Genomic DNA, 16,032 nt, shown 5'->3' on the forward strand with positions numbered 1-16,032 from the left:
CAAGAAGATCAAAGTGTTGAACAAATTGCAGATGCGACTAACGATCAAGGATCCCAACCGCCAACTCGAAGAACATCAGCCCGTCGCCCTCCAAGAAGAAGAAGTAGTTTTGAAACACAGGTTGAGAGTGGATTTCAACGTATAATAGATACTCGGCAATATATTTTGGAAGAACTACGGTCACGAAAAGTTCAAAAGCTATCATATGGTGATGCGACGGCTGTTCTAGAAAAACTACCAATTGAACAACTTGGAGTGTTTTGGTGGGCAGCAAATAAGCTGTTGAAGAATGAAGTAGATGTCCGCGAAGCATTTATAAAAATGGAGAGTCAAGATATTAAGATCAGATATTTGGAGAGTTTAGTTGGCATAGATAGATACCGCAATCCATGCACTCATGTTGATCTGCTAATGACAAGTCAGAACCTCTTTCAGAATGTTGGAATGACTGGAACTAGTTCAATGGGAACTGAAACTGTTAGAACTGATTTCATGGGCTTACTTGGGATGCACTCTTCTGAGTTAGAAGAATCAACAAAAAATGCAGCACGTGTAGTCCATATACATGATGATGGAAGTGATGCTGAAAAGCTTGTTTAAGTTTTCTGAGATTTATATTTTGGTGTTTGATATTTATATGGATTTTATTTATTTTTATTTATAAAAGCATGAAGTTTTTCTAAGGATTATATCAATAATAAGTTTTATAAATATATATGCAGGATCTTCGTATTATATATTTACTTTCTCGTGGAACTGAAAATCTAGAAGAAGATGAGTTAGTGGAGCTTATGTTATTGGAAGAAGAAGAATTTATGCAAAGGTACATGCATCCTATATTAGAGTATTACAAAAAAAACTTTTGCAAGAATCCAATGAACAACGTGTGGGGAAATGGTTGGAAAATAATACGGGAACAAATCTACAGCAATGAAATCTCGTGCCGTACTCTTATTCGTATGAGCTCAGAAGCGTTTATCCGTTTATGTGAAGTCCTTGAGAAAAAGTATGGGTTACAAGAGTCGCTTAATATTAAAGTCGATGAGAGTGTTGCAATTTTTCTTGTTCTCTGTGGTCAAAATGACACTCAACATGACATCGGTTTAAGATTCGGTCATGCCCATGAGACTATAGGTAGAAAGTTTCATCATGTTCTGGGGGCAATGGTAAAATTGGCAGTTGACTACTTACGGCCAAGAACTGCTTCTGAGTTTGAAGCAATATCTAATAGTTTACAAGGAGATAAACGATATTGGCCATATTTTAATGGATCTATCGGGGCTCTTGATGGAACACATGTACCCGTAATGGTGACTCCAGGTCGTGATGCATTACGATTTGTGAACCGGAAAGGAACGGCAAGTCTAAATGTTCTAGGAGTATGTGATCACGATATGCTTTTTACATATTGTTTCGTTGGAATGGCAGGATCAACACATGACTCTAGAGTGCTAGATACCGCTATGCGCGATGATCCGTTGTTTCCTAAACCTCCTGGAGAAAAATATTATCTCGTAGATTCTGGTTATGCAAATAGACGTGGTTATTTAGCTCCTTACCGAAAAGAAAGAAAAGAAGGTACTCGATATCATCTTCAAGACTTTATAAATTGCGAGCCTCCAAGAAATAGTAAGGAAATGTTCAATAGATGGCATGCATCATTACGTTCAGTTATTGAACGTACGTTTGGTGTTTGGAAGAAAAAGTGGAGGGTTTTAAATGAATTCCCAAGGTACGACATCTCCACACAGAGGAACGTTATATTTGCAACAATGGGGCTTCACAATTTTATTAGGTGGAACAAAATTAAAGATGTTGATTTTGAGGAAGCGACTATGGAGAACAGTGGTGTGCATATGCATCAAAGTGAGAATGATTCAGATGATGAAAATGATGTACGAGGAAATGAAGAAACATCAACGGCAGTTTATATGAAGATTGTTCGAGATCAGATTGCTACACAACTGTGGTCAGATAAAAGACTTGGCTCCCGTCGAGTATAGGTCAGTATGTGTTTTTCTCTTTATTATTATATACAAATTCTTGGATATATCTATATCTCTTAAAAAGCACAATATATACTTTCAGTAACACAAGTTTTTGTTTTGTAGTTATGAGCTACATGCATTGTGGCAATTGAACTGGACGTGGCAACATGAAGCGTAGACCAAAAATCTTGCTTACATTATTTATTATTTTTAGAGTTAATTATCTGATTATTTATTGTTTGAAATTTTGTTCCTTGTTTTGGTTACCATTCACTGACAATTTGTTACATTCCTTCTCTACAATGTTTCCTTCTAATTAATTCCATATCATTCCTTTAGATTCTTTTTCCTATGATTCCTTTCATTTTTAAAGTGGTCACCAGTTGGACCCGAATGGAGGGCTTGCTTTCTCTTAGGTAAGTTCTATTTTTTTCTATAATAAATACTGTCAAATTATTTGGGAAATAACAATTAAAAAGGTAAGATGAATTAAAATAAAGAAAGAACAGATCTAACAAATCTGTTGAAAATATGTTTAGTTCTATTTTGTACTTCAATTTTAATAATATAGATGTACGCATTTTTTGGCCTAAAGACCAATTTTCCTAATTAAATTTTCATTCTTAATTACTTTCATATTTTACTTACAACAACAAAAGCAAATTAGATTGATTGGTACAATTGATGATAAAACAATAGCATTATGCTATAGAAACAGTATGCTAAATAAGTTGTATATATGTTTTCACTAATGTATTTAATAAAGCGATTGGTAAAGCAATATCAATACACTATTTAAAGAGTATCATAAAAATTGATATATAATATGTCTTTTCTTAAATAATATATATTTATTTTCTATTTTTGTTATTAAATGAATCTGATTGAATTATATAAACTAAAGTATATTTTACATGTCAAATATTACTTTAAAATTTTAAATTTATTTTTAAAATTTATTTTTGAATATAAAAATATTTTTTGATACTATTAAATAAAATCAATTAATTTTTTTTTGTCATCAACAAACAGACTCATATAGACTCTGCGAACCAAACCGGTAACTCCGCATCCATGTGAACGATGAAAGACGATTGTTTTCTGGCACATCGTGCTAGACTATCCGCCTTTTGATTTTTCGTCCGGGGTACATGAATGATCGCTGAGCTAGTAAAACATGTCTTCTGTAGCTTTATGTCGTGCGGGTAACTCTCAAACGCCGGCCATTCCTCTGGTTCGGAAACCATCTTCACCAATTGAGAACAATCTATAGCAAAAGTAACCTGAAACTGATGTAAATTCCTCATACATTTCATTGCCCATATCAAAGTTTCCATCTCTGCATGAAGAGGTGAAAGACATGCCCTAGTATTCCTTGCACCCATCAATCCCTGAAAACCCTCGAGTATGCTATACCATCCTTGACCTGAATAAGGTTCTTTATCTTTCCAGGAAAAATCTATAAAACACCGACGACCAACTCTCGGCTGCCGATTCAAAACCTCATTCTGTGGTGGAGCCTGCTTAATCTTAATCACCTGGGCCTCAGCCCAAAGTGTTAATTCAGTTTCTGCAAGCGTAAGTGTATCTTTTGGGTCAATATCCAAATTACTAAAGACCTTATTATTCTTTCCTTTCCAAATATACCATAGTATCCACGCAAAATGATGATCTTCCATCTTCGGGAGTACTCTCCAGAAAAGATGATTCATATTTGTAAATAATGAACTTGTGGGAAAGTAGACTGGGTTAGACGGTATCTTTGACAAAGCCCAAACTTGATGCGCATAAGGACACTCAAAAAACACATGATTTATTGATTCCTCCTCAGCTCCACATCTAATACAACAAATATCTCCCTTCATTCCTCTTGCTTGCAGATTCTTCTTAACAGCTATACATTCGGATACCATTTGCCATAAAAAATGCTTAAGCTTCGGAGGACATCTCACCTCCCAACAAAAAGCTTTTAGAGTATCCACTATGGGACCATAAAAAGCTGGTGGTTTTGCCTTGTCCGGATAGATCCGTTCTAGCTGATATCCCGTTATAGCTGATATCAATTAATTATATATAACTTTTTCAAATTTGTATATATTATAAATAAAATGTTCTACCAAAAACTCCCGATGAAAACATTGAATAAAAAGCATTTGGAGAACATCAACATTTTGTAAATGCTTTTCCAATAAATGTTGACCGGAAAATAAAGAGCATGAAGTTCTTGCAAATTCTGTGCCAATCAAGCTAGATTTCATTTTGAAGGAACCGATTGTAACATTAGTTTATGTCGATTCTACCTCTAAATTACTAGTTGTTATTGTGTATTTGTAGTAGTTAACAAGGTTTGAAACTCTATGTATCATCTTTTACAACCATCCTGTATCTCAAGCTTTTCAACGTTAATAATAGAAGAAAAAACCAAGTTGCTTTGGTCTAGTGGTAAAGGAGCTCCAGCTGGAGTGCCCGCCCCTGGGTTCGAGCCTTGGCCACTGCAGAATTTACATATGGGCTGCAGCATTCGAGACCGAAGACCGTTACACGGTGAGCCACCTGGTGACCTTCGGGTCCATGCTCACTTCGGTCTCTAGTCTGGACCACCACGGTGGGGCTATGATACTCGGTTAGCAAAAAAAAATAATAATAGAAGAAAATAAGTCAATATAAACCGTATGCATAGACTAATCGCCTTAGATCTGCCGTTACGTTCGGATTGGAATTCTGGAATGTAGACATATATTTGAAGTTCTAGTTTTGTGGTCCCAGCCCTTGTTCGAAGGACTTCACCTCTCTTGTAACTTGAGGACCCATGATGTTCTAGAGTTTCTGAAAAAAGTCCAGTTATACCAATGTCTCCAAGTGCATTATCACATATTATTGCCTTAACCGGACGTCGAAGTTTTCTATCAGAAACCCCTTTAAACAATTTGAGGCTCAGATATAGCTAACAACTCAGAGGCTTCCACGGGTTGAGATGATTTAGAAATCCTTTTAAAATAGACTTATTTTTGGGTTCGTCCCCTAAGGTGAACCTCTATGTTTACCAACCAATAGGATTGTGTTATTTCATATTCGATATCTTCTAAAAAATGAAACAAAATATTGTCAAATTATATTATGTTTTTAAAATTAAAAAGTAAAAAATAAAATAAATAGTATTAATTACAAAAAAATATTGTTACGTCGTTAGCAAAACATTAAACTCTAAATCATAATCCCTAAACCCTAAATCCTAAACCCTAAACTCTAGGATAAATCCTAAATCAAAATCAAAATCACTAAACACTAAAACACTCAAGGGTTTAGGGTTTAGGGTTTAGGATTTAGAGTTTAGGGTTTTAGTGTTAATTTTTTGTAGAGTTTAGGATTTATCTAAGGGTTTAGAGTTTATCCAAGGGTTTAGAGTTTATTCAAGGGTTTAGGGTTTAGGATTTAGGGTTTAGAGATTAGAATTTAGGGTTTAGTGTTTTGCTGACAATGTTAAAAATATATTTTTTTTAATTCTTTTTTTTGTAACTACTATTTTTTTTAAACTTTTTTATTTTAAAAACATAACATAACTTGATAATATTTTGTTTCCTTTATTAAAAGATATCGAATTTGAAATAATGAAATCTTATTTGTTGGTGAACTTAGAGATCCAGGGTGAACCCAAAAATAACTCAAATAGACCACTACAATATCTCCTTTTGCCTCTTTAATTATAGAAGTGTTATAGGGCCGGCCCTGGGGTAACACAGAGGAAGCTATCGCTTTAGGCGCCACAGGTTTTATATAGTTTACGGGGCGCCAATTGTTTGAAAAGTTACTTCAACTTAGCGGTTTGGTTTCTGCACCACTATTATATAGGTGATGAGTTCGATCCTGCCCCAATATTAATATTATTTTCCTTTGGATAATAATAACAGTATGGTAATTAATAACGCGATTTGGTTACCTTTCTAACAACTTAGTTTCTTTTATTACAAAACTATTTAACTAATTAAATCTTGTTTACTTTTTAAAGAAGGTATGTTTCTTCTTGGCTTTCCAATCTCCCATGTACCACGTATTTTCTATATCTTAATTTTTTCAAAAATTTTATAATTTTTGGAAGCTTCTATAATCAGAGAATCTATACTATTATTTGAGAAGTGAATTTGCTTATGTGTCATGTTCTCCATGATCTTAGGTATTTGACTTATTATATAATTATAACAAATTTTATATTAATAATATTATATTGTATTTCATATTACCTAATTGATTATAAATTAATATGATAAATGATCAAAATAAAAAAAATATTTATACTATAAATTTTATACATATTATTTTGTTGTTATCTGAAATAATATTTTTATTATACAACATTAAGATATAAAGAAATTATAATTAAATATTAATCAATCAAAAATATTTTTATAAAATATTTCAAATATATAAGTTCTCTTAAAAGTTAATTATAATTAAACTGAATTATTATTTTAATAATATTGGATTATATTTTATATTACTAAATGGATTATAAATTAATATGATAGATTATCAAAATTTAAAAAAATATTTTAAAATAAGATAATTCTTATATATATTATTTTGTTATCTGGAAAATAAAATTTTATTATTATAAGAGATTAAGACATAGAAATAATTATAATTAAATATTAATCAATCAAAAGCTGATTTTGTTTGTGTGTCATATTCTCCATGATTTTAGGTATTTTTGCTTAATATATAATTTAAAAGAATTGTATATTAATAATAATAGATTATAAGTTATATTAGCTAATTGATTATAAACCAATATGAAAAAAATATCAAAATAAAAACACATATTTTTAAAAATAAATAAGATAATTCTTATATATATATATATATATATATATATATTGCTGTTATCTGGAAATATTTTTTTATTATAAAACATTAAGATATAGAACCATTTATAATTAAATATTAATATATCAAAAATATTGCTAATATATAAGTGCTTTAAAATAAATTATCACAATAATAAACATATATATTTTGATGGAAATATTTATCATATATATATATATATATGAGATATCTGATTTAAAATTTTTGTTTAAATCATTAATAATTATTTATTATATTAGTTTTTGAATTAATAAGACATAAACCAAAAATTATTCGTAAGAAGATAATGCCCGCATGTGCGGGCAAAACACCTAGTACAAAGTATCGTAAATTGGGTTCTAATATTCTGTGAGACATTTCTAAAGATGAAACAAGTGTTAACGTTAACCTTTATCATATGTATTGCTGTATTATACAAATTATGTTCTTCTTATTTTTTGGAAAATAAAATAAAAGAGAATTAAGAATCAATCAAATGAATTGTCAATTGAATACAAACTAAAAACACGGTTACTAAAAGTTGATTAATGGGTTTGTAAGAAAAAGTATTTTGTAATTTATTTTTTGGAAACAATGAAGTTTTAGTAACATGTGTTTTGATTAAATATTAAAAATACAGTGAAAATTTAACTATATTTGTGGGGCATTATTTTTTGGATGCGCTTTAGGCGCCAAATCGGTCCGGACCGGCCCTGGTTATACGTCCTGGTATCAACCAATGATGGTATACTATTCATCATTTTCCTTGTTCGAACGCATTTAGGGTTTTACATCTTCTGCACATTTACAATGATTAGCGAATAAAATTCGCTTTTGCAAATAACTTGTTGCATTAAATTCTTTTGCCTGCCCGAATCCTAAATAAACAACATACTTGTCTCACATAATTCCTTATGATTTAGAAATTATCTCACAAAGTTTGATTTGGTTGAACAAATATGATGTTCGAAATTAGATGGAAGACTAAAACAAAAGAAAACAAGAAAGAAAAATGCACCGTTTTACTAAAGAATTACTTTGGCGACTAATTTGGCGATTTCCGACGAAAGTTCGAGCGGGGGGTTTTGCGATGAATCTGGCCATTCCGCCGGATTCTACAGACCCGCCAGGGGATGATCTGAGTCACAAGGAGGTTCCGATGGGTGAAACAAAGCTAGGAGGTACGGGAGGGGTAGCTGATTTGAAAAAATTGGATCAGAGCTGGGTAGAGGCTGCGCAGAATAAGAAAAAGTTGAGGAAGGTTGAGGTGGAGGTATCGAACCAAGAGGGGATCCATACGGTGGAGATACCGGATGGGATTATTGAGAATGCTACGCCGCTTTGGGAAGATTTCATTGTTGGGAAGTTCCTAGATCTGGCGCCGCATATTGCAAAGGTTCATATGGTACTCAATCGGATTTAGAAATATGGGGATCCTTCTACAAAAATAGAAGTCTATGAGGTGAATGCTACGACTATGCGATTCAAAGTCTCAAGTCAGAAAGCAAGAGAGAAGATCATTCGAAGGGGGATGTGGAATATTATTGGGGTTCCGATGATTGTATCAAAGTGGTCACCAAAAGCGGAGGATGAAGAGAAGGAAGACGAAGCCATCCCCATGTGGGTGCATTTGGAGAAAGTCCCTCTTCATATGTATTCGTGGGAAGGTCTTAGTCTTATTACTAGCACAGTAGGGACTCCAGTTGAACCTCACCCGGACACAGTAGCCTGTACGAATCTAGCTGAGGCAAAAATATTAGTGAAAGTGGATGTTTTAAAAGTTTTACCTAAGGAAATCACTTTCAAGAAGGAGGGGAGGAGTTTCACTGTAAATTTCTACTATCCTTGGTTACCGGCTAGATGTAAACTTTGTGAAAAGTGGGGACATAGTGAGGGGGTCTGTGGTTCTAAAAGCAAGGGGGAAAAAACACAAGAATGGACCGAGCTCCCCATCTCAGGAGAGTGCGAGTAAGAAGGATACAAATGCTAGTCCACAAAGTGCTGAGAGAGCAAAAGAGGTAGTTGAGAATTCGGAAGGAATAGGAAATAATACTGAAGGTAGTAGTGGTGAGAAGATTAAGTATTGAGGATAAGGAAGAGGATATAAGTAGCAGTAGTGTAAGGGGTTGGGTTACGGTTTCACCATTGAAAACAGGGAGAGTGTTGCTAAATGTAACTCAGAAGGAGGATGTTGAAGTTTCGGTGTTTAAATTCTCCGTTTTAAGTATTGATGAACCAGAGGAGGGGGAGATACAGGAGAATGGGAAGATACAGATTGAAGAAGCAGAAGATAATGAAGCTGAGGACAGTGAGACTCATGATAATGAATCGGTAGAGGATACTGCTATAGAGCAGCAAGTTCAGGAGGAGACAAAAGTGGGAAAGAGAAGAGGTCGAAAGCCTAAGGCTCAGGATGAAAATCCAGGGAAGAGCTCGAGGCCTAGACGCAAACACTAATCAATGACGAGTTTCTTCTGGAATGTCTGGGGTTTCAATAAAGATTTAAAGCATTCCATAGTAGAAGAATGGGTTCGAAGCAATAAAATGAGTTTTGGAGGAATTTTAGAAACAAGAGTCAAAGAAAATAAGGCGGAGAGAATTATCAAGACGGTTTTTAAAGGATGGGTTTCAATAACAAATTATGAGTTTAGCCAAGGTGGGAGGATTTGGCTAGTCTGGAGAGATGAGGTGTGTCTGACCCCTGTTTACAAAACTGATCTACTCATCACGTGTTCAGTTGCTTTACAAGGCAAGAGATGTTCTTTTTTACCTGTGTATATGCAAATAATACGGTAGAAGGAAGAAAGGAGTTATGGGAAGATTTGAATAATCATCAAGACTCAGCTTTGTTTCGCAATAAGGCTTGGCTGATCGTTGGGGATTTTAATGAGATTTTGGTTGGTGATGAAAGTTCTTGCTTTACGGATTTTGGGAGAATTCCAGTGGGTATGAGAGATTTCCAAAGAATGGCGTTACATTGCAATCTTTCTGACATGGGATATCAAGGTCCGCTATTCACCTGGTGCAACAAAAGAGAGGAAGGAGTTATATGCAAAAAACTGGATAGAGTTCTCTTGAATGATACAGCAATGCAGAAACTACCTGGTGCTTACTCAATTTTCGAAGCTGGAGGATGTTCAGATCACCTAAGGTGCAAGATCCAGCTTCTGCCTCCAAAAGAGATAATAAGGAAACCCTTCAAATATGTGAATGCGCTTGGGAAATTGGAAGCTTTTCTGCCTTTGGTGAAGGAATATTGGGACTCTACTCCTAGACTGTATCATTCTACCTCTGCTATGTTTCGATTTTCGAAGAAGTTAAAATCTCTAAAGCCTATTATTCGAGAGCTGGGTAAGGAGAAACTGGGAAATCTTACGAAGAAAGCTAGAGAAGCGCATGAAAAATTATGTGAGAAGCAAAAGGAAACTCTGTCTAATCCGAGTGCTAATGCCATTCAAGAGGAAGCTGCTGCTTATGAGAGCTGGCTTCATATTGCGAGTTTAGAGGAGGATTTTCTGAAGCAGAGAGCTAAGTTGCATTGGTTGGAAGTTGGGGATCAAAATAATAAGACGTTTCACAATGCAATAAGAGTTCGTCAAGCGCAGAATACAATTAGAGAGATAAGGTGCACCAATGGAATCTTGGTTACAGAGCAAGAGGATATAAAGGAGGAGGCAGTGAGGTTTTTCTCAGAATTTCTAAACCGGATTCCTGGAGATTACACTGGTGCTTCTACAGATGAGTTAAAGGAGCTTCTGGAGTTTAGATGTACAGAGGAGGAGTGCAGTCTATTAGAAGCTGAGGTCACAGAGGAGATAAGACAAGTGATATTTGCAATGCCATCAAACAAATCGCCTGGGCCGGATGGATTCCCATGTGAGTTCTTCAAGACAACTTGGTCAATTGTGGCTAAAGACTTCCTTGTTGCGATCCAATCAGTTTTCAGGTATGGTTTCCTACCAAAGGGGGTTAATTCAACAATTCTGGCTCTTATACCTAAGAAAACAGATTCATTAGAGATGAAGGATTATAGGCCAATAGCATGCTGTAATGTACTTTATAAGGTGGTGTCGAAAGTCATTGCAAATAGGCTTAAGAGAATCCTTCCTCGGGTAGTGACTGAGAATCAATCTGCGTTTATCAAGGGTAGACTTTTGATGGAGAATGTCCTGTTAGCGTCAGAATTGGTTAAAGACTATCATAAAGATATGATTTCCCCTCGTTGTGTGATGAAGAATGATATATCAAAGGCGTTTGATTAAGTGCAATGGGAATTTGTTCTTCGAAGTCTTGAAGCTATAGGAGTGCCTGCTCGATTTATTCATTGGATTAAGCTGTGCATTACTACTCCTTCCTTCTCAGTTCAGGTGAATTGCGAGCTTGCTGGCTATTTCCAAAGTAAGAGAGGTTTACGGCAGGGTTTTTCTCTGTCTCCATACCTCTTCGTTTTGTGTATGAACGTGCAATCTCACAAGATCAATAAAGCGGCTAAGGAGAAGAGATTTAATTTTCACCCGAGATGCCAGTCTCTTTCTCTTACCCACCTTTGCTTTGCTGATGACCTTATGGTCTTTATAGAAGGTACAAAAGATTCTATTGAAGGAGTGCTGTCAGTTTTTGAGGGTTCGCTCAATGGTCAGGTTTGAGTATAAGCATAGAAAAGTCGACGGTATATATGGCTGGAGTAGAAGCTGAGGAGAAAAGAAGAATCTTAACGAATTTTCCATTTGATGAGGGTTCTCTGCCAGTTAGATATTTGGGCTTACCACTGATGACACAAGTTATGAGAAGACAGGACTATATGCCACTGGTGGAGAGGATCAGAAGTCAGATAAGTACCTGGACAAGTAGGCATCTCTCCTATGCGGGTCGTCTTCAGCTTATAAGCTCTGTGCTGATGAGTATTGTCAATTTTTGGGCTTCAGTATTTAGACTACCTAGCAAATGTCTGAAGTAAATAGAACAAGTTTGCGCTGCTTTTCTATGGACAGGGCCTGTTTTGAAATCCTCAGGTGCTAAAGTGGCTTGGAAGGAAATATGTAAGCCAAAGAGTGAAGGTGGGTTGGGGATCAGAGCACTGAAAGAGGTAAATCTTGTCTACGGACTTAAGCTTATTTGGAGAATGCTCACAGGAGACTCACTATGGGGGAAATGGATTCACAAGAATCTTTTAAAAAAGAGGAGTTTTTGGGAAATTAAAGGTCATACTCAGTCGGGTTCATGGATGTGGAGGAAGATGCTTAAGTTGAGAGAGGTAGCTAAAAATTTCTATAGGATGGAGATTGGAAATGGAAGACACATCTCGTTCTGGTACGATAAGTGGTCTGATAAGGGTATCATAGCAGAGGTTTTGGGTGATAGAGGGATGATTGGTTTGGGGATAAGGAAAGAAGCTACTCTAGCAGAGGCAGCGTTGAGTTTCAGACGTAGAAGGAAGCACCGATCGACTAGAAGTTCTGAATGAGTTGGAGAGAAGTTTAGTCACTGTGAGAAGTTTGATATGTAATGAAAGAGAAGACTTAAGTACATGGAGAGGTAAAACGGGTTACAAACCAAAATTTTCAACTTGTGAGACTTGGGACAAATTACGAGAGGTAAATGAGAAGCAGATGTGGGCTAAAGGGGTTTGGTTCTCTATGGCGACTCCGAAATTTGCATTCATAGTCTGGTTGGCTATGAAGAATAGATTATCTACTATGGATAGAATCGCAAAATGGAGCCAAGGAGTAGACACAGAGTGTGTGCTCTGTCATGCTGAAGCAGAAACCCGAGATCATTTATTTTTCAAATGTTCCTACTCGGGCCAGTTATGGAGGTAACTAGTTGGTGGGATTCTTGGCAGTTCTTATACGGATGTTTGGATTGAGATAGTGCAGAAGATGTCAGGTAGTACACTGGATAAGAAGAGTTTATTTTGTTTGAGGTATGCATTTCAGGCTGCTACTTATGCAATTTGGCGAGAGAGAAACAGAGTGAAGCATGGGGAGAGGCTAATGCATCTGGATCTTCTAAAAAAGATCACTGAAAAAGGAATCAGAAACAAGCTTAGTTTGATTAGAAGGAAGGGCGGGAGAGGTATGGAGAATGCTCTCCAATATTGGTTCCAAACAAGAGGAGTGTAGTTAAATGCATATTTGCTTGTTTTTGATTTTGTGGTTTGAAGTTTGAGGGTTAAGTATAATACTAGGACCACACAAGTTGTAAGAAGGCTTTTTTGAATAAATTTAAAATTTATTCAAAAAAGAAAAAAAAAAGAAAACAAAAAAGAAGAAAAAAATGACATAGAGAAAACAAAACCAGTATACTTTGAATCAACGGTCTTTCACAAATATCAATATATCATGTATCTCAAGTTTCTTATCGAAAAGAAAAAATAAATCCATATAAATGGGAGCTCCATGATGTGAAAAACCCAAAATAGTAGAAGTAGAACGATGTTTTCTTGCGCCTCTTTCTTCTTCTTCCTTTTCCATTTTTTCTTTATCTGCTGTAGCTTCAGAGCTTCTGCTCAGATTCAGAATCCTAAGTTCTTAAAGTCAAGTTGTCAGAATACGACAACGTATTCAAGAAACAGCACTTACTACAGAAATCTCACAAACCTTTTGTATTTCCTTTCTTCCCGCAATGCTTCACACCCCACCGGATTCCAAAACGCCACATCGGGTCAAGGCCCAGACAGGGTCAGTGGACTTTTCCTTTGCAGAGGAGACGTCTCGCTGGAAGATTGCCGTAACTGCGTCACCTTTTCCGTCAAAGAATCCTTAACGCGGTGTCCAATTCAGAGAGAGGTCGTACTCTATTACGATAAGTGTATGCTAAGATACGCAAACCAGGATATATTCTCGACCCTTCAGATGGAAGAAGCACAAACAATGCTCAGCAATATTATTATTCCAATTAACCAACAAGAGAGGTTCCGAGAATTGGTTTTGTCCATGATGAACAACGCAGCAGCTGAAGCCGCGGCTAGTTCCAAAAAGTTTGGTGCGAGAGAAACCAACTATGCTGCGTTTCAGCGTGTGTACGGACTTGTTCAGTGCACCCCTGATCTGACGACTCAAGACTGTTCGCGTTGTTTGGAAACATCCATCAATCAGTTACCCACTACCAATACTGGGGCAAGAATTCTTTTTCCGAGCTGTAACTCAAGATACGAGTCTTACCCATTTTTCAACGAATCCGCCGCTAGCACATTTTCATCACCACTACCGCCACCGGTTTCTCCCGGACCTGAGTTTTCAAACGCAGGGAAAGCTAGGAGTTCATCTGTGTTAGTGGTAGCCATTGTTGTACCTGTTATAATGGTAGTTCTACTTTTCATAGCTGGATACTGTTTCCTTGCAAAGAGAGCAAAGAGGCCTTACGGGACAGCACCCACATTTAATCATGGTAAAAATTCAAGTAATCAAGTGATTAACAATCTTTATTGGGTTGATTAATCTCATTGTTCATCAGCCTCTTTTTCCTAATTACTAAGAGTTTTATTGTGCAACAGGGGATGATATAACAACTATAGACTCGCTGCAACTTGATTATAGAACAATTCAAGCTGCAACAAATTATTTTTCAGAGGATAATAAGATTGGTCAAGGTGGATTTGGTGAGGTCTACAAGGTATTAAATCTTTAACTGCGAATGAGGTTCATTGAATTTTTTTGTAAACAAGTTTGCATAATGAGATGATGCTGGTGAAACCGGATAGGGTATATTTTCGAATGGGACTGAAGTTGCGGTGAAGAAACTATCAAAATCATCAGAACAAGGTGACACAGAGTTCAAGAATGAGGTTGTTGTTGTTGCAAAGCTTCAGCACAGAAATCTGGTTAGGCTTCTCGGATTTTCTCTAGAACAAGAAGAGAGGATATTGGTCTACGAGTATGTTCCAAACAAAAGCCTTAATTATTTCCTCTTTGGTAAGTTGCATTTATTTCTTTGTTTCAATGATTATTTAGCCTTTCTTGATACTTTGGGAATCTAACTGTAACTCATGGATGTTCACAGACGCTGCAAAGCGATGTCAGTTAGACTGGACTCAGCGATACAATATTATTGGAGGAATTGCTCGAGGGATTCTGTACCTTCATCAAGATTCACGGCTCACAATCATACATCGTGACCTAAAAGCAAGCAATGTTCTCTTGGATGAGAATATGAACCCAAAAATTGCAGATTTTGGAATGGCTAGGATCTTCGGACTCGACCAAACCCAGGAAAACACAAACAGAATTGTTGGTACATTGTAAGTCTTCTTGTCAACTACTTTTAAGTTGGATTTATTTGAACATTATTTTGTCAACATACTAAAGTTTTGTTGTGGATTTCAGCGGTTACATGCCTCCCGAATATGCGATGCGTGGCCAGTTCTCAATGAAGTCTGATGTTTATAGCTTCGGAGTGTTAGTACTTGAGATTATAAGTGGTAGAAAGAATAACAGCTTCCACGAGATGGATGATTCACATGACTTGGTCACATATGTAAGTTGAAAGCCAGTCAAGTTTTATATTAAGCTATTGTTGCAACTGATTGTTTAACTGATATTGTAGGCTTGGAGGCTTTGGAATCACGGAACAGCGTTAGAACTCGTGGATCCAATGATCATTGGAAATTGCAAGAAGAGCGAAGTGGTTCGGTGCATCCATATTGGTCTTTTATGTGTTCAAGAAGATCCTGTAGACCGTCCAGCCTTGTCAACCATTTTAGTGATGTTCACTAGTAATTCTATGACTTTACCAGTGCCCAGGCGGCCAGGGTTTTTCAATCATACTAGACCCATAGACCCACTTGATTCAGATCAATCTACCATGAGCAAGTCTGTTGCAGAGTCAACTGACGATGCATCAATCTCTACATTATGTCCTCGCTGATTTGGTCTTAACATTCAGGCTTGAATCAATTGTTACTAGGTTAAGATCCGCGCCTTGCGCGGAATGAACATTATATATATATATATATATATATATTATTTTATATATTATATGTTTATAGCATATTATGAAATAATAAATATATATTGAATAATTAAAAAGTCATTTATCTACTACTTATATAATTAAATTGGTGCAAACATAAAAATAAATTTAATAAATCGAAAAAATATTTTTTCTATTTGATGTGATATATAATTAAATTTAAATGATAGTAACATATATATATGGTACATGTTAATATTAATATTTATTAGATGATGGTTCTTGCTCATAT

At 35.8% G+C, this 16,032-nt stretch overlaps 2 protein-coding genes across 2 annotated transcripts; both read left to right on the forward strand.

Moving 5' to 3' along the window:
* The first annotated feature begins 716 nt into the window (after window positions 1–716).
* On the forward strand, window positions 717–2,003 carry LOC106448144 (protein ALP1-like). Its single transcript, XM_048778064.1, has one exon. It carries the CDS (start codon window positions 717–719, stop codon window positions 2,001–2,003), a length of 1,287 nt encoding a protein of 428 aa, XP_048634021.1.
* Window positions 2,004–13,063: 11,060 nt separating this feature from the next.
* LOC106445780 (cysteine-rich receptor-like protein kinase 7) lies at window positions 13,064–15,802 on the forward strand. Its single transcript, XM_013887411.3, has 6 exons — window positions 13,064–14,219; window positions 14,326–14,444; window positions 14,533–14,743; window positions 14,832–15,069; window positions 15,155–15,305; window positions 15,375–15,802. Exons 1-6 carry the CDS (start codon window positions 13,265–13,267, stop codon window positions 15,693–15,695), a joined length of 1,995 nt encoding a protein of 664 aa, XP_013742865.1. The 5' UTR covers window positions 13,064–13,264; the 3' UTR covers window positions 15,696–15,802.
* The last annotated feature ends 230 nt before the right edge of the window (window positions 15,803–16,032 follow it).

The sequence above is a fragment of the Brassica napus genome, chromosome A4 (assembly GCF_020379485.1).
Source record: "Brassica napus cultivar Da-Ae chromosome A4, Da-Ae, whole genome shotgun sequence".
Taxonomy (NCBI): Eukaryota; Viridiplantae; Streptophyta; class Magnoliopsida; order Brassicales; family Brassicaceae; genus Brassica; species Brassica napus.